This window comes from Penicillium chermesinum (genome assembly GCF_028974085.1).
Source record: "Penicillium chermesinum strain IBT 19713 chromosome Unknown utg000002l:1.0-5270490.0:1.0-5274688.0, whole genome shotgun sequence".
Taxonomy (NCBI): domain Eukaryota; kingdom Fungi; phylum Ascomycota; class Eurotiomycetes; order Eurotiales; family Aspergillaceae; genus Penicillium; species Penicillium chermesinum.
This window is the reverse complement of record NW_026695312.1, coordinates 620,385-636,872: the sequence shown is the minus strand read 5'-3', so window position 1 is coordinate 636,872 and position 16,488 is coordinate 620,385. Positions and strand designations below refer to the sequence as shown.

The 16,488-nt window shown below is 51.3% G+C and overlaps 8 protein-coding genes across 8 annotated transcripts; 2 read left to right on the top strand and 6 right to left on the bottom strand.

Annotated features, from left to right (window-relative positions):
- Window positions 1-104: 104 nt before the first annotated feature.
- Window positions 105-3,920, bottom strand: N7468_001026 (uncharacterized protein; the record flags this gene model as incomplete). The annotated part of the gene is made up of 3 exons (XM_058470323.1): window positions 105-779; window positions 838-1,852; window positions 1,906-3,920. The coding sequence occupies 3 exons, from the start codon at window positions 3,918-3,920 to the stop codon at window positions 105-107; spliced, it is 3,705 nt and encodes a 1,234-aa protein (XP_058333464.1).
- A 1,164-nt stretch (window positions 3,921-5,084) lies between these two features.
- On the bottom strand, window positions 5,085-5,546 carry N7468_001025 (mitochondrial 54S ribosomal protein mL41; the record flags this gene model as incomplete). The annotated part of the gene is made up of 2 exons (XM_058470322.1): window positions 5,085-5,312; window positions 5,364-5,546. The coding sequence occupies 2 exons, from the start codon at window positions 5,544-5,546 to the stop codon at window positions 5,085-5,087; spliced, it is 411 nt and encodes a 136-aa protein (XP_058333463.1).
- A 260-nt stretch (window positions 5,547-5,806) lies between these two features.
- N7468_001024 (UTP14 family protein) lies at window positions 5,807-8,791 on the top strand (the record flags this gene model as incomplete). Its single annotated transcript, XM_058470321.1, has 2 exons — window positions 5,807-8,548; window positions 8,609-8,791. 2 exons carry the CDS (start codon window positions 5,807-5,809, stop codon window positions 8,789-8,791), a joined length of 2,925 nt encoding a protein of 974 aa, XP_058333462.1.
- A 301-nt stretch (window positions 8,792-9,092) lies between these two features.
- N7468_001023 (uncharacterized protein) lies at window positions 9,093-10,163 on the bottom strand (the record flags this gene model as incomplete). The annotated part of the gene is made up of 1 exon (XM_058470320.1): window positions 9,093-10,163. The coding sequence occupies one exon, from the start codon at window positions 10,161-10,163 to the stop codon at window positions 9,093-9,095; it is 1,071 nt and encodes a 356-aa protein (XP_058333461.1).
- Window positions 10,164-10,497: 334 nt separating this feature from the next.
- N7468_001022 (40S ribosomal eS8 domain-containing protein) lies at window positions 10,498-11,408 on the bottom strand (the record flags this gene model as incomplete). Its single annotated transcript, XM_058470319.1, has 2 exons — window positions 10,498-11,161; window positions 11,335-11,408. The coding sequence occupies 2 exons, from the start codon at window positions 11,406-11,408 to the stop codon at window positions 10,498-10,500; spliced, it is 738 nt and encodes a 245-aa protein (XP_058333460.1).
- Window positions 11,409-12,110: 702 nt separating this feature from the next.
- N7468_001021 (DUF2470 domain-containing protein) lies at window positions 12,111-13,049 on the bottom strand (the record flags this gene model as incomplete). The annotated part of the gene is made up of 1 exon (XM_058470318.1): window positions 12,111-13,049. The coding sequence occupies one exon, from the start codon at window positions 13,047-13,049 to the stop codon at window positions 12,111-12,113; it is 939 nt and encodes a 312-aa protein (XP_058333459.1).
- Window positions 13,050-13,464: 415 nt separating this feature from the next.
- On the bottom strand, window positions 13,465-13,908 carry N7468_001020 (uncharacterized protein; the record flags this gene model as incomplete). The annotated part of the gene is made up of 1 exon (XM_058470317.1): window positions 13,465-13,908. One exon carries the CDS (start codon window positions 13,906-13,908, stop codon window positions 13,465-13,467), a length of 444 nt encoding a protein of 147 aa, XP_058333458.1.
- A 1,327-nt stretch (window positions 13,909-15,235) lies between these two features.
- Window positions 15,236-16,120, top strand: N7468_001019 (uncharacterized protein; the record flags this gene model as incomplete). The annotated part of the gene is made up of 2 exons (XM_058470316.1): window positions 15,236-15,972; window positions 16,114-16,120. The coding sequence occupies 2 exons, from the start codon at window positions 15,236-15,238 to the stop codon at window positions 16,118-16,120; spliced, it is 744 nt and encodes a 247-aa protein (XP_058333457.1).
- Window positions 16,121-16,488: the final 368 nt, after the last annotated feature.

The following is a 16,488-nucleotide window of genomic DNA, read 5'->3' as shown; positions in this document are numbered from 1 at the left end:
CATTCACTGCCAGTGAAGTAAACGGCTAACACATAGATACAGGAAATAAGAGAAGAAACAGGAAGAGGAAAAAAAAGAACGAAACAGAGACGAGAGACATGGAATTAACTCAGATCAAACCCGGCACCCGAATTGACTGCATACAACAATTTCTCACGAAGAACCTCGGCGGTCGAGTATCGAGGCAGCTTGAGCAAATTGACACAGGTACCGGAACTTGGGAGTCGTTGCTCGCTTTCGCTTGAGTCCCGAATGCAGAATGGAGGTCTAAGGTGGCTGAAGCCAAGGAGGGGAGCACGAGGAGTCGAAGTCACGAAGCGGAGAACCATTTGTTTCTCTTCGCATGTCAATTCGTGCATTACTTGCCAGAACAGTTGAACGGTGGGGTGTTCCTTCCCGTCATCTCCAATCTCGTAAACGCCGCCGTACACTGTGTTGCGACGGAGATCTTCCACATCAATGTCGCGTGTCTCACCGCTCACAAGTCTTTGTAACTCAGCCTGGTTGAACATTGACAACCAAGCAGGTTGGATAATCTGCCCCAGCCCTTGGAGAAAGGCATTGGTTTGATGTGCCTGCTGTACCTGCAGACGGTAGCGGGCAATACAAGATATGTAGAGCAGTCGGTTTACATTCGTCACTGGGATGTTCGAGCCATTGTGGATCAGCTCTTTGGTCAATGCACGGGAAGTGCCGTCTTTTTTAGGAATGATGTCGGTAATGGAGAAGTCAAGGCCGAAGTCCTCTTCCACATTCCCCGGGTAGTTCTTGAGTTTGAGCTAAAGAGGGGTGATCAGTAGTTTAACTTAATGTAGGTGTAAGCAACAGAAAACTCACAAGACCCTGGTACAATCCCGCATCAAGATCCTTCAAGTCGTTAAGATTCGCTCGATATGAGGACTCCCTCAACGCAGAGCCGGTACCTCCAGTCAAGGCCCACTTCAACAGGAAGAATGGGACAAATTGGGCATCCACCAGAATACCCTCGTAGAGACATTTCCCAATGACGCGTCCGAGAAACTCGTACCGGCGTAAAAGTTCTCGGACCTTTGCAACACAAGCAGGGTCCGAATCTTTCATTCCACGGGCCCGGAACTCCTCTCTGACTTGCTCGACAATGGTGGGACTGGGATACAGCAAATGTTGGTCGTTCTCAGCAAACATATTAAATTCTCGATCAACCTCAAACCCTTCCTTGATGACGAGATCGAGGAATTCTTTACCTACACCGCCCCCATCGATGCCGGCCTCTGGGACACCAAATTGATCGATGAAGGTGATCTGTATAGGCTCCTTGAGACCGTCTCCTAATGCATAGAACTGATCCAGAGCATCATCAAAGATATGCTCACGGCGAATATCACCCTGATGCCGAGAGAGGATTTCATGGCCAGGATGGTGTTGACCAGTCAAATGGGACTGTACCAAGTTTGCACGCCAAGAATCAGGGTCCACAAACCCGTCTCGACGGCGGAGCTGATCGTGGTGGATGAATTCTCGGAATATTTCGACGCGGGTGGCGAACGGAATGAAGAAAGGCATGTTGCGGAGAATCTCCAACCTTGGCGCAATTGTTGCGAGAATGCGTTTTCGTGCGATTCGCTGCTGATGCCGTCGCAAAGATTCGAGGCGAATTTGGAGCTGTGCATGGCCAGCGCCAGCCAAGCCAGCAAGTTCACTGGAGTGATCGTTTGATGCATGCTCCATCAAGTCCGCGTCCTCGTCATCCCCGTCCTGAGCTTCTAATTCGTGTCTTCTTTCCTCTTCAGCGACAACTGTGGAGATGAAACCATCCATATCGAAGTGGCTGGTCATCAGCCAGTGGTCCGGGGGAAGGAATTTTCGCCGGGAGCTAGGAGCGTCAGAACAATCATTCATTATCGTTATTAGAGATATATAACTTACTCTCGTTCATGGAGCATTCGAAGAAGTCCCGTTACGAGGCCCTTGAAATAATCGAGGGGAATCCCTGTCACGCCTGGAAGACAGTTATTTGCAGTTTTTGATACAACTGCCCTGTCATTTGCAAGAACTGCGGAGTCTGTGTTTTGGTTGGCGCTATTGAAGTAATTATTCAGATTGATGGTTGTTGGTCGAAGCGCTGGTTCGCTCAAAGTGACAGAATCCCAACAGAGCGTGAACGCCAGATGTTTGAGGAAGACCGTCATGTCTTTGATCTCTGCCAGAGGGAGCGCACTCTCCCTCGTCCATGAACCCTTGTCACTGTCCTTCGAAGAAAAGGAAGAATCACCTGAGAAAAACTCATCATCATCCATGAGTTTCAGGACGAAGGTATAGAGCTCCATGAACAGCAAGATTGTGGTCCACTCTTGATCCCGTTGTTCTTTTGGCACATTGAAAGAACCTTCTGCATCCTCTGGTACTTGAATCTGCTGAAGGACTTTGCTTAAATCACTGCTGATTATCTGAAAGACGCGACTGGTACGGGATGCTTGCCAGAAAAATTTGATGGCAGAGACCTTTGCATGCGGTTGCCCTGCCACCTGCTCACCGGATGATGACGAGCCTAGGAACAACCACATTCGGATGTCATCGCCTCGGCGAGGGAAAATTCTGAGTAGATTCAATGCGTATGCCGCTAGTATTCTGGCCTCCCTCGAAGAGTCTGACTGGCCACCAGCAGAATCGGTAGCTGGGACACCTGAGATCATACCCGATGATCGAATTGGAGATATGAGACCGGTGACATTATGTTGATGAACAAGACTCATGAGTTGATCCTTGATGAATGGATGCAGAGGACGAATAGCTTGAGGAGTATCCATATCACTGTGATCTTCTGCTTCCAAACCTTGCATCAAGTATGTTGCGGTGGAGTTTAATAGCTCCGAAACCACAGCCAGAAACTCCAACTCCGGAGGTCGGATGTTCGCCTTCGCACCGAGGGCATATCGATGGAAGAAAATGAGGTAGGATAAGAGCCATGTGCGGTTCTGGATGTTCTTCAATGCGCTGGACTTTTTGTAGGAAGGGGCAAGGCAAGTCGACACTGCTAAAGCAAGCATTCTGTAGTTTATCTGACTGGCGAATCCATTAAGGCTTCCCAAGAATGACTGGAGGTCCGGAATTATGAGGTACGATGTGGCAAAGGCTTCATATGCAGATGTTGTTTCAGAGGTGATAGGCTTAAGCAGGGCAAGAACACCTTCTTCAATTTTTTCCACAGTCAACTTGACCTTGCTTTTGGTGGTCAAGAACGCCATGGTTTCGAAGTAGGCATCTGCAACCTTCGCCATTTGCTTTGGAATAAGACTGGTCAAAAAGATTACGCCTCGCAAAAGTGACTGGATAGTGGACACAGATACCGAAGAATCAGATGACAACCTCAGTGCATCAAGCAGAGCGACCGCCAGCCGCAGGAGAAGGTTTGTCCATTCCCCTTCCGCAGCCATGGTGGGAAGGCTCTTGAACGTTTGCTCAAATGCATCCACAAGATATTCAAGGCGGAACACATCACCAGGGTCTCGAGGTGATGCAAACTGGACCAATAACCGAAGTTGGGCCCGGCACTGCTCTGCTGTAGCATACGGAGCCGGACGCTGAGGAGGGAGCCCCGGGCAAGCCCCCTCAAAAGACTCTGCGGCATCGATATCCATAGCTTCGATGGAAGCCCGTTCATTTCGATCCCATTCTGATCTCCACCGTGCGTATGTTGTCCTCCTGCTCCGATATCCCCGCCATGTCCGCTGTATAACCCGCGCAGCGTTCTGTTTCTCCCTCTCGCGCTGCCGTTGAATACGTTCTTGCTGGGCAAAGGCGACGGCACTTTGAGGGCTGGCCGCTCGAGGAGAAGGTCTGCCAGGCGCGTTGCCTGGAAATGCCGCGAACGGGTTTGTTGCGCGGCCGCTCAGGTTGACTTGCCGCGGTCGACGAGAGTTGCCGGTAAATGACTGGAACATGATGAGGGTTCCGGAGCCAGGCAAAATGCTTCAAATTGCAATAATAAGTGTGGGAAATGTGCTTGTGAGGCCGAAATTAAGTTCTCACAATCCCCATCTCTCGTGGGGGAGATGATTTGAAGGAGCACTGGAGATACGAAAGCATGGGCTTATCGCTATGTAATGTCGTTTGGCAAATCAGGCAGTAAATGCCACTTTCCCTGACCGCTTATGTGTCCGCCTTCCTGTTATAGTGAGTATACAATTAACCTTCGCATCCTATCATGGCAATACCTCGGTATGTAGCTTACTAGTAGTAGTCAGAATCCTAGGGGAATCAGTAATAGACTCAGTTAATATCTTTCTGGAAAAAAACAGGTTCTGTTCCTAAGCTCATCTCGGCAGGCACATCTTACATTTACATGCACCCTCAGGTTCCAAAAACGTACTTCGAGCTCATTCTTCAAATTTCTATTAATAAGCTGCTTGTTCACCTTTTTTCATAACTACTGGTGACCTGCAGCACCATGGCCGAAATAAACTTGATAATCATACAATGGAGCATTCCTCCCTTGGTGTTCCTGAACCGGGAGTGCTCATATTCTACAATAGTAGTATTAGTGGGTAGCAGCTGGTTTAAACTAGGTTGACTGATCTCAATGTGGCAATTCAAAGAGTTCTGGGACATTACTGGAACGATTTGGAATAATTGAATCTGAACACCTTTGTGCAAGCGCATTGGAAATGCATCTAGGATCGAATTTAAAGAACCACAAATGTAGAGGGCTTTATTCGTCAAAATGTTCTCTGAGCTGGTGCTGAATGCAGAAATATGCATCCAGGTCTAACAATAAATTATGCTGTACATATAATACACAGAGATGTGGTCGTCCAGCGAACGGTAAAATAGTAGGTAAATCGGGAAGGCCATCTATGTGCCTTGTTGGAATTTCGTGGGGGACGAGCGCTTGAGCCACATCTGCTAAGTGTGAGCCAGTGCCATATGGTCATAGCCATCAGCCACCGCTTCATCTTGCCCAGCGAGGCTTTCCTTGAAGTTTCATGGTCGGTTGTCTCCGGCGGCAATGCTCGCGGGGCAGGACGTAGCAGAAAGATGACGATGACGGCTTTTTCGGATGCAAATTGCTCACCTTCAGTTTATGAAAAGTTGCCGTTAGGCGGAGTTCATGGGCTGACAGGCTTTGCAGCCTCACGCAGCCGCTCTGCCCTCTCGGCCTCCTCTCTCTCGGCCTCATGCTGGCTGACTTCTTCGATATTCAACTCGTTCCACAACTGCAGATAGTCACTGCCCTTCATTCTATCGACGACTCTCACTTCGCGCCCGTTTCGATGGAGGGTCTGGACGTAATTATCCCGCTTTGGATCCACTTGGTTCGAGACGAATGGTGTGAGCTGGCCACCGAGTCAGTATGCAATCACAACAAAGCCTGAGGGCTTCCTTACATTGAAATCATCCAAGTCATCTGGAGCAACATATGTGCGGATCTTGGCCCAATCCAGCACGTACTTCCCCTTCTTCTCGAAGTGACCCATTGAGCCCGTGCGAGTACCCTTGTAGTACCCACCACCGACCTGCTTGGTCGTGAGGCGCAGGCGCGCCATCATTTGAGGTGATGGCTTGAACATATTGGCTGGGTTTTTGACGAACTGACGTGGTGAGAAGAGCGTGCGCGATAGCGGAAACACGAAGTTGCAGGTCAGGGCGGTCTGCGCTAATCACCGAGAACTTTTTTTCCGCCAGCAAAAAAAAAAGTCGAACCCGCCCAAGCCAGCACCACATTCAACTGCCCGATACCAAGCTTGAAAATTGGCCCTGGTGCGGAGAGTTGCAGCTACCCACTTCTAATTTCTACTTGATTTTGAAATTTTCCAATATTGCCGCCACCATGCCTCGCAGCCAAACCCAGTTGCGGGGCCCCAAGGACCGGTCCTCGAAGAAACCGGCGCAAAAGCCAAAGCGCAAGAATGCCCGGGCAATGAATGCTTTATCTATTGCTGAACAGGAAAATCCAACTAAGCTTGGTGTCCGCCGCAATCGCCTCGGATTTTACGATGATGGTCAAACCCCAAAAAGATACTCGGCCCGTAACGAGGACGAGGACGATGAAGACGATGAACCTACCTATAAACGCCGACGTACAAATACCGAACCTGATGAAAACCACGGCAGTGATAGTGAAGGCCATGAGTGGACGCTTGGGCAAGTGGATAGCGACGACGACAGTGAGCTAGACAGCGACGAAGCCCTAGGTTCTAGCGACGAGGAGCGCTTTGAGGGTTATACGTTCCGCGGAAGTTCTAAGAGCAAGCCGGCCAAATCTAAGAAGCCCACATCCAAAAAACATGCTGCGATTAGCCTATCGGAAGACGTTGAATCCGAGGAAGAGTCACTCGATAACGAGGAGGACGAGGAAGACGATGATCTGGGAGAGGATGCTGTAGATCTTGCGACCGCCTGGGACATGAACACTGCCGAGGAAGAAGCAGACGCAAAGAGGGCTTCTAAAAAGGCTAAAAAGGCTGCTCTCGATATTGACAGTGAAGGCTCTGGCTTCGGCTCGGGCTCAGGCTCAGAATCAGACTCAGAATCAGACTCAGAGGGCGAAAGCGAGGGTGATGAAAGTGACGACACTGGACTGTCATTCTCTGATGACGAGGACGATACGAAAACAGATGGCCTTTCGAAGTTGCAGGATTTTGTCAATTCTATGGCCACCACAGGTCGTAAAAAGTCCTCACAAAAGTCGCAGGAACAGGCTAAGCCTTCGGAATACGGCCTGACGTCCTCCCGCAAGCTGACTGTTGCCGATCTTCTCCCCTCGATCACAGATTCTCGTCTCAAGAGCTCTCTCAAACATGTGGATGCTACACCCGAGCTGTCCAAGGCTGGAATCCCTGGCAAACTCGATGCCCCTTTGGCAAAGCGCCAGCAAGACAAACTTGACCGCTCTGCTGCCTACGAGAAGAGCAAAGAAACTCTTGACCGGTGGCTTGAGACTGTCAAGGCTAACCGCAGAGCCGAGCATCTCTCATTTCCTCTCCCTGACCCCGATGCAGGCCAGGTGGATCGTATCCAAGTGGTGAAGCCGGCCAATGACCTGGAGACCACCATTCAGAGCATTCTGGCGGAGAGTGGACTCGTTGAATCAAACGGCAAGTCCGCGGAAGACCAAGTTCAGAATTTTGAGAACCTCGAAGCCCGAAAGCTACCAATTGAGGAGATTCAGGCCCGACGTGCTGAGCTTAGAAAGCGACGCGACCTGCTCTTCCGTGAAGAAGTCCGCGCTAAGCGTATCAAGAAAATCAAGAGTAAGTCTTTCCGTCGTGTCCACCGCAAGGAACGCGAGCGCCTTGAACAACAAGAACGCCAGGCTATGTTGGAAGCCGGTGTCGACATGGATGAAGCGGATCGCGATAAGAACGAACGTCGGAGGGCCGAAGCTCGCATGGGCTCTAAGCACAGGGACAGCAAGTGGGCCAAGAGCTTGAAAGAAACTGGCCGAACCGCTTGGGACGAAGAAGCCCGCAACAACGCGGCCGACTTGGCGCTCAGAGAAGAAGAACTTCGCAAACGGATCGAAGGAAAACGTGTCACCACTGGCGACGACGACTACCTTGGGTCCTCAAGCTCGGAATCGGATGATGACGATGACCCCTGGGCCTCGGATGCTTCTGAGAAAGAGAAGGACAAGATGCGGAGCAAGCTCAGCGCATTGGAAAAGACTGAGAATAACGAGGAAATCAAGGGACCTCACTCAAATCTATTCAACATGAAGTTCATGCAAAATGCTGAAGCCTCTCGTAAGGCCGAGAACGATGCAGAGATCAGAAGACTCAACCGTGAATTGCGTGGAGAAGAGTCGCAGTCTGAAGCAGAGTCTGAAGTCGGCCGACGTAAGTTTGGGCAATCAAAGAAGACAGGGAATGAGCCCAAGATCAAGGCGCCTGCAAGGAATGACTTCGAAGAAGCGCCTGATTCCGACGAGGAAGATCAAGGCGCAGATCACTCGGGCGCCACCCCCATGGTGGATGACTCGGCGAAGAAACCTGCAGCAAAGAAAGCTACCCTTTCAGAGCCAAAGAGTGTCAAAAATGCTCCCCGACCTTCGCAGGCTATGTTCAGTGAGCCTAAGGAGAAGCTTGAAGAGAACCCGTGGCTGGTTTCAACTGAGCGCACTAACCGTCGCCGGACTGGCGGCGATGCGAACGATGCTATGGATATCATTCTTGATGACGAACCACCTCAGCCAGCCAAGGAAGCTGCTCCCAAACAGAACAAAGCCAGCAAGGCGGTCCAAGCAAAGAAGCGTTCTAGACAAGATGACAGTGATGAGGAGGAGAATGAACCTGTCCTGCTCAAGAACCATGACTTGGTCAAGCGAGCATTCGCTGGTGACGAAGTCGTGCAAGATTTCGCTCAGGAGAAGATGGACACGATCGAGGATGAAGGCGACAAAGTCGTGGACAACACTCTTGACGGCTGGGGAAGCTGGACCGGCGAAGGAGTCAGCAAGAAGTCACAGAAGAACAAGAAGCGATTCCTGACCACTGTCGAGGGTGTCAAGCCAGAGCAGCGTAAGGATGCCAAGCTCAGTCGGGTTATCATCAATCAAAAGCGAGTCAAGAAGGTCAGTCTCCATAGTTTAGTTCGCTGCTGGCTGAACAGATATACTAACTTTTTCTCTTAGAACACCAAGTACATGGCCAGCCAATTGCCCCATGAGTTCGAGTCGAAAGCGCAGTACGAGCGGTCCTTGCGGATGCCATTGGGCCCGGAGTGGTCCACAAAGGAAACGTACCAGGATGGTACCAAGCCTCGCATCTTGATGAAACCAGGAATCATCAAGCCTATGGAGAAACCGATGGTATAAGGTGCTGTCGAGGTTTCACCTTGTACATATTTGACAGTAATGCATATCCTATCCTGCAAGCTAAAATTGGAAGCGGAATCCAAAAGTTCAATTTGCATCTTCAAAAGAGAGCCGTGCTTCAGACCTCATGCTAGTGCTGGTCATGATAATACTCATTGGTTGTCACGTAATTATACTGCAATGTAGCATGATCGAAGTCCTATAATAACAATCCCATACGGCTTTTTAGTCTAAGTCCCGAGGAGATTCATTTTTGTTTTCATCAAGTCGTTACCACATCTCAAACCATCCTTTCCAGTAATCAGGCCCCCGGCTTCTCCTGCCGATCATTGTTTCCAGTCGGCAGGTCGAAATCCATTACCCATGGCGCGTTCCGCGGATCATAAGACAAGGTACATATACTCGCATTAACAAAGATCGTCTCTTTCCCAAACCTAAGGGGCCGCTCGCCCGTGGAGCTCGCATCATAAAATGCGCAACGATTGTCAAGCATTTCTTCCTGGTCAGTAGGAATGTCTTCTTGCGAAACCCCTCCACCGGCCTCTGCATCCCAGACTCCACGGACACTACCCCATGCTTCGTGGATATGACCGTACAAGTAAAGGCGTGGCCGGGCCCGTTCGGCTGCTTCGAGCAGATTTTCACATCCCACATGCAGCCCACCACGACGGACGCGGTCAAGAATACCGAATGGAGGGCCGTGGGTCAGCATTATATCGACCTGAGGGTGGTCCGGAACAGGATTGGCGGGGACAGGTTTTCCTGAGCCCGGTACAGGAACGTTGAAGCGGTCCTCGTCGCGCGGGTAAGCAAAGGCCCACCGGAAGAATTCTGGTTGGTACGGAGAGGCATATACTGAGAAGCTTGCGCCATTCGACAGCGTGAAAGTGTGAGTACCTTCTTCGAGGTACCGAATGCCACTGTCCCAGGCTGCTTGGTTGGTGTAGAGATCCTTGGCAGAACGGGCGTATGCTTTTAGTTCTTCGGGCGGCGGGAAGTGGCCCTCGCGGAGAGTATTTGAGATTGTTTGTTCGTCGTCATCGAAGGAGCTCTGCTCGGCAAGGTCTTTATAGAGAATCCTGCGATGGCGGAAGAACCCAAAGCTCGTGAAATGGTCTTCGTCGAGCGTGATGTCGTGGTTCCCCGCGATCACGAGCTTGAGTTCGGCATCGGCAGCCTTGAGCATTGCAATTGTCGTTTCGTGCTCGGCATAGTAGCCCAGTTTTGTGAGATCGCCCGCGTGTATCAGAATGTCGGCTTTTGGAAGCGGATTGCGAAATGGGTAGTCTGTAAACCTCGCGGGCCTCGGCGTATTGGTATGAGTATCGGAGATCATACAAATGCGGGTTTTCACCCCCGCCGGTGAAGTCATCTCGGAAGCAGGGCAAAGTGAACTCGGTGCTTTACAGGTGGGAGGGATGGAGAAGAGAGCAAAGCGAGGAATTCAAGTGCGCCAACCCAACCAGCAGAAACTGTTGACGAAATGAGGAACCGCGGGGAGCACGACGTCAGTCGGAGTCCGCTTCGCAGCCGCCCACTTCACTCTATTGTTACGAGTCCAACGGAAAGCGAGAGACGTATCTTAAAAAAAAAGCTACACGGAAATGCCCCATACTACAGACAACTTTTTTATGTGCAGACACTCGTAGTGAACTCATAGTAACGTAAACAGGAAGTTCTTCCTATGGAATAGACGGCTCAGAGCTCTACAGACATTGCATCTCGTGGATGCCCAGATCATGAAAGTTTTCTGGCAAACATAGCTGAAACTCCGATAACCACCCGTGCAACGACCAACCCATACGGCCCCAACCGTATGGCTTTTCCCTTTTTGTTTTTCGTTTACTTGCGGATAGCACGCTGGTAGAAAGCCAACTCCTCACCCTCGAGGATGTAGCCGTCCACACGACCGCTCTGGCCGGGCGGGAAGCCACAACGGCGTACAGACGGCCGGACTCGAACTGACGCTCAATGGAGCCCTCAACCTTGCCGTGGTCGGCGAAGCGGGCAGCCTGCTTCTTGGTGACCGAGTTGCTCTTCTTCTCCTCAGGAGCATCGGTCTTCTGCTGGCGACGGCGGCCAATGCTGTGGCCGTAGTGAGCCTCGTACCATTGACGGAAGGGGGCGGCGTCAATCTGGACAACGGCGGAGCGGGTCAGGGTGTTGGTGCGGACCAGCTCGTTGTTGGAGGGGTGGAAAGCGACACCGAGGACACGGGTCTTGCGGGAGATACCCTCAGAGCCCCAGGAGAAGTTACCGGACTCGAGACGAAGGGCACGGAACTTCTGGTTACCACCACGGGTGCGGACAAGGTGGATACGCTTGGTGCCGATACGGGTGTTGGCGGGCTGGCGACCCTTCTCGAAAGCTCTGTTGGGAAGAAGTGTTAGACAAATTGGTTACCAGAAAGTAATTATCCCTTGGGTGTGTATTCCCAAGTCCCCTCCGTAACAACTCAATCACACATAAAATCCTTGCATCCACACAGCACGCATATCTAAGGGGGGGGGGAAACTCCAACTCAGTCGACGAGCGAATCGTACCTCTTCTTGCGGTAGAAAGCGCGCTTGGCACCAGTGGCGCTGCGCTTGTGGCGAGAATCACGCGAGATACCCATGTTTGCGGTTGATGGAGGGGTCTATCAAATCAAGATGGAAAAAGTCAGATCCAGCTCGTTCAGATGACAACGTTCCCAATTCCAACACTTCAGTTTCGTCAGCAATGACCAGTCCGAGATCCAATACAATAAAGCAGGGCGCGTCGGTGGTATCTTGGGTGATATCGGCGGCGAGACGCTGCGGTTTCAAATTTAAAGATTCCTCGGTGGACTTTTCTTCTCTTCGAATGGATCACGGATGTCGAGGACGAAGCAGAAGTGAAGGAATCAGGAAGCCAAAGAGGTCGAGAGTAACTCACCTCTAGCTCTGCAGCCCTTCACCTGTACGCAAAACGATTGTCGATGGGGTTGTCGTTGGGAGTTGCGGTCGTGGAGTCGTCGAATTTCGCAGGGCGCACTTCCCGCTCGCTTGTGTGTGCGGTTGCCCTAATTTAGTGCGCTAAGCCGTTTGTGGACAAACAGAGTCCCGTGATAAGATGACTAAGAGGCTCGGTTGGCCACGGTCTGTGATTGGACTGTTATCGGCGGGTCCCTAAGAGGAGGAGGTGCTCTCGTGGTACTTTCTCATCAAAGGTCTCGGCTTCTTGCCCACCGGGGCAGGTGATCTTGGATTCAATCGGGTATTCTACGATAGTGTGGTTGTGGTATGTACAAGCGCATATTCCTCACCCCACCAGCTGGAGGCAGTTTCTGCCTCTCCATCTATTCCTTTTTCTCGCCCTTCTTCGCCTGCTCCGCAAATTGGCCGATCCGCTGGAACGTCGCAAATCCCTCGATGAAGCAAGACCCCGTCCATGCAAACCACAGTCCAGAGAACAAAGGTACGCCGTATGGTTTCAATCGGATGAAATACAAAAGGGCGCACTCAAACAGATGAACCGCCACCATGCTCGGGAGCAGGATAGGTTGGACCGCGTACACGAAGTTGGCAAACTTCGGCAAGTACTTGTAGCCCAAGTGCTCGTAGACCCATGACCCTGGCAGGAGGCTGCTGCGCTGGAAGCAGCTGATATATGTGAACAAGCACAGGCCAAATATCACTATGTGGTAACCATGGGGAGGAATGTATTTGGTGAGCGTAACTTCGGAGCGGCCCAACTTCTGCAGACTCTCCTTGTGCAGTGCGACCATCCGGGCGCGAGCTTCGTTGTAGTCTTTCATGGGAGGGTCGATGGGGACACAGTAGCGAATGCCTTTAGCGCGGATAATGAGATTGTCCAGCCCGAGATCTTCGACCTGAGCGCCTTGGGCATTGCTTGCGCTGACCTCGTTGAAGGCTTCCAAGAAAAGCTTGAGCGAATCGCCGTGGTCGGCGTTCATATGCTTGATGATGAAATCCTTAGACATAGTCATTGATCGCACGAGGTGCCAATGAGAGGTGTACAGCAAGAGAGGGGCAGCGATAGCTTCGGAGCGCTGGGTGTGCAAGAGGGAGAAAGTGCCAATAAAGCGCCGATCTGCGCCAAACCCCGGACCTCGGCCCCAACCATGTCCACCTGCCCACCTGACCCGCTTCGGTCGATATTCAAAGATAATAGGAGCGATCCCCTTAGGCTCTTTTAATATACTATCCAGCTTTAAATCCTGGGCTCTGCCGATGCTGGCTACGACTAGTTGACTTTCTAGGTTGGTTTCGAACATGAAATGTATATAACCACGGTCATCGTTGCACAAGTGGTTTGAGCGATTACATACTTGACGCCAATTATTTGTCACAGGTAAGGCCCAGAGAAGTAAACAAGGGAGATAAATATGTAACAAACAAACCCAAAGGTTCTATACAAGGAAAAATAGACAAATGCAACAAGTTCGAGAGTTGCGGCGAGTACAGGGAATTGGATCGTGAATCGTGGACCTTCGATGGCAGCGAGCACTGATAAACGCCGTGCCCCAAGAAGACTCGGGGACGGAGGTATAACCTTGTATTCCAAACACAAGAGGAAATTCGAATCAGGGTGGCAACTGGGCTCGCGGATATTCTCATGCTCTGCAGTCGAGTTGATCAACTCCTAGTACCGGATTGAGCGGCGTTTCGAATAAGGGGGGAAAGGAAGACTTACATGAGAGCTAGGGTCAGGTCACCGTGAATATGAGCTTTCAACTCAATTTCAATCTCGAGGTTTAGCTCAAGCTTGAGCTTCATACCCTCCTCATCGTCGATGCTCTTCTTCTTTTCATCAATCACGTTCATGCCCCCCGAGGGCTTCTCGCCGCCAGCTGGACGCTGATAAGGCTGCATAGCACTGTTTTCCATATCATCATCCGTGAAATCATCGGAATAGTAGTCATCGTCGTCCGAATATTCTTCCAAGTCGTCCTGCTGCTGAGGCGGTTGCCGCCGACGACGTTGAAGCTGGTTGTTCTGGACTGGGGCATTATCCACCTCATCCTGGTCATCTTCCGAGTAGTCATCGGCACTATCATAGTCCTCATCCGATAACTGGTCATCGGGGATCTCAAACTGCTTCTGTTTCTCCTGAGGCTTTTCGGCGGTGGCCATGGTGGTGTTGGCCTCGGGATTAGGTAGGGGGTGTGGCGGCTGAGAGTCTAATTGGGAGTAAAAGGCAAGCGAAGATGGGAGTGTATAGAATTAAGCAAATAGTCAACTTTCGCCAACAAGAATGGAGGCAGAAATCAATAATATGACTACGGTGATCAGGGAAAATAGGCAATTTGGATGGAGGGACATCATGATTATCAGGGCTGTCATGACGTTAGCGGCGGCTGTTGTTACATCTCCACTGTCATGCAGTACCGAGTTTCCCCCGCCATAAATGAATTTCTAAAACAAGGACCACTCGCGTCATACGAATGGTCCCTGTCCCACCTGTTATCCTGGAACCGTACGCAGTAATCCCACGTATTCGTGCGCTGTTGTTATTTTTCACTGGTACCAAGTCGGGTGGAGGGACACGTTCTACCAGCGTCGACCGGAGACTTGACTCCAGGGGCCCATCGTCCCTGGCTGGACCCGTGGCAACAGCCCATCGCCCTCGTGGTCAGAACCAGCCCTTTCGCTTTGGGAACCCAAGGTTCTCTACGCCCCCCAGCAGAGACTGTACGTGCTGAAGAAGCCAGCAGAAGCCAGCACAAATCAAGGCGTGTGGCGTCATTTGCCAACTTCGCTTGTAAAACAGCGGGAAGGCACTCTTACGTCTACTTAATATATAAAAGTGGGCCCAGAAGGGGCCGGTGCCGACGTCAAAATTGTCCGGTTCTTAACATGATTGGCGCATTCGAAGCCGGTGGAGATCGACTCTGACTCCCTCTCCCAGATCCATCAGCCAGCTGCTCCAACAGGAAAGTACCAGATATTCGATCTAAACGCCGATCATTTCGCCCGTTTTCCTTCATTTGCTAGGCTTTTTACTCGGTACCACCGTTATTGCATACGGTCTCGGGCCCCTGGTCCCTGCCAGCCCACGTCATTCTTCCCCCACACTGTTTGAGAGCACCATGGTAGCCCTGGTATAGGGAACTGGCGTCACACTTCGCGCCTCTCGAGCCACTGCACGAGAGACAAAATTAGATTATCAATTCAACATCTGCGGGTCTGACGTCGGAGGCGGCACCGGGATCGCCTGTATGTGCCTGTTTTAGCCTGTCAAGTGGCTCCACGATATAAGCAGCAGGCGTACAAGCGTGCCAATTTTGCATCCGCATACATCATACTTATACGATAATTACCCTAGTACTCTTGGTTTCTTTCTGCAACGTACCCCCTCGCACCGGTGACGCTTTGTCCCTCATAATCCACCACACCCTCCGCCAGACCACTTCATATTCACCCCGAATCCCCGCCCTCTTCTTCTTTTTTTCTTCCCATCATGGCCGATCAGGATCCCCAATCTCCCAACCCAGAGTCTGCGACTGCCACCCCTAACAAGCCAAGAAATAAGCCTCCCAAGCTTGGCAAGAAGTCTCCAGCCAAGCAAGAGCAGACCCCTCCTCCCTCCGAGCAAGGCCAGGAAGAAACCTCGACCTCCGAGGAGAAACAAGACCGCCCAGAAGAGTCCCAGGCGCCCGAAGAGGAATCAAAGGAAAAGCCAGAGGCCCAGCAGCAAGAGCCCGATTCCGAAAAGCCTGCGCAGGAAAGCAATAAGGAAAGCAACGAGGAAGCTCAGCCCGAACAAGAGCCCGAGCCTCAGCCCGAGCCGCAACAAGAACCTCGTCGCCGTCGACGCCCAAGACCTGATCCCCGCCGTCAAGAGTCAGACGTCGAATCAATTGCCCGCAGCGATATGGCCGACCAACCACAGCAGCGCCAGCGCACTCGCCGCTCCCGCCAGCCGCAGCAACAGCAGGGTCAAGACGGAGGCCCACTAGGCGGTCTCGGTGGTGTTGACCAGGCTGGTCAGCTTGTACAGAACACAGCCGGTAATGCCCTGAACGGCGTGACCGGATCAGCAGGAAAGGCCGTTGGCGGTGTGCTTGGTGGAGGACAAGAAGAAAAGGGCGACGATGGTGGCCGAGACGAGCAGCTGCGGCTGCGACTGGATCTGAATCTGGACATTGAGATCCAGCTGAAGGCTAAGATCCATGGTGATCTGACTTTGGGATTGCTGTCAGTACCGCCGTTTCTTTTCACACCCCCCCCTTTTCCCCAATTTTCTTTTTTTCAAATCCTAGTCTCAAAAATCTTGTCCGTATCTCAAGATTGCACTCATTTTCTGTTGGTGTACGGTTTCACTGACTGACATTTTAGTAATTAAACTGCCCGGCTACAGCGGCTGAAGAAATTGTTATATCTTCTATATTTGCTGCTTAGCCCCCGTCGCACCATGTGGCGATCACAAATTTCTCCGTTCCGATTTCCATCACGACGTTTCACGTGTCTAAATTCCCATGGTGACGCAAACACAAGCCGCTGGTTTCGATGTCTCTGATGCATGCTCATGTTTTGTTCGTTCGGCTGTTCGTTTCCCTAGATCTGATGGCCGTTTCCTGGTGTTTGGTCTCAAGTTCAATAATGTTGAATGTACAGTACAATTGTTTCCCCATATATAGTAGCTGTTTAAGTTTCAGCGAAAGGGATATAATGACTACACGTTCCGTACCTTGTTTATTTTCCCTGAAATGC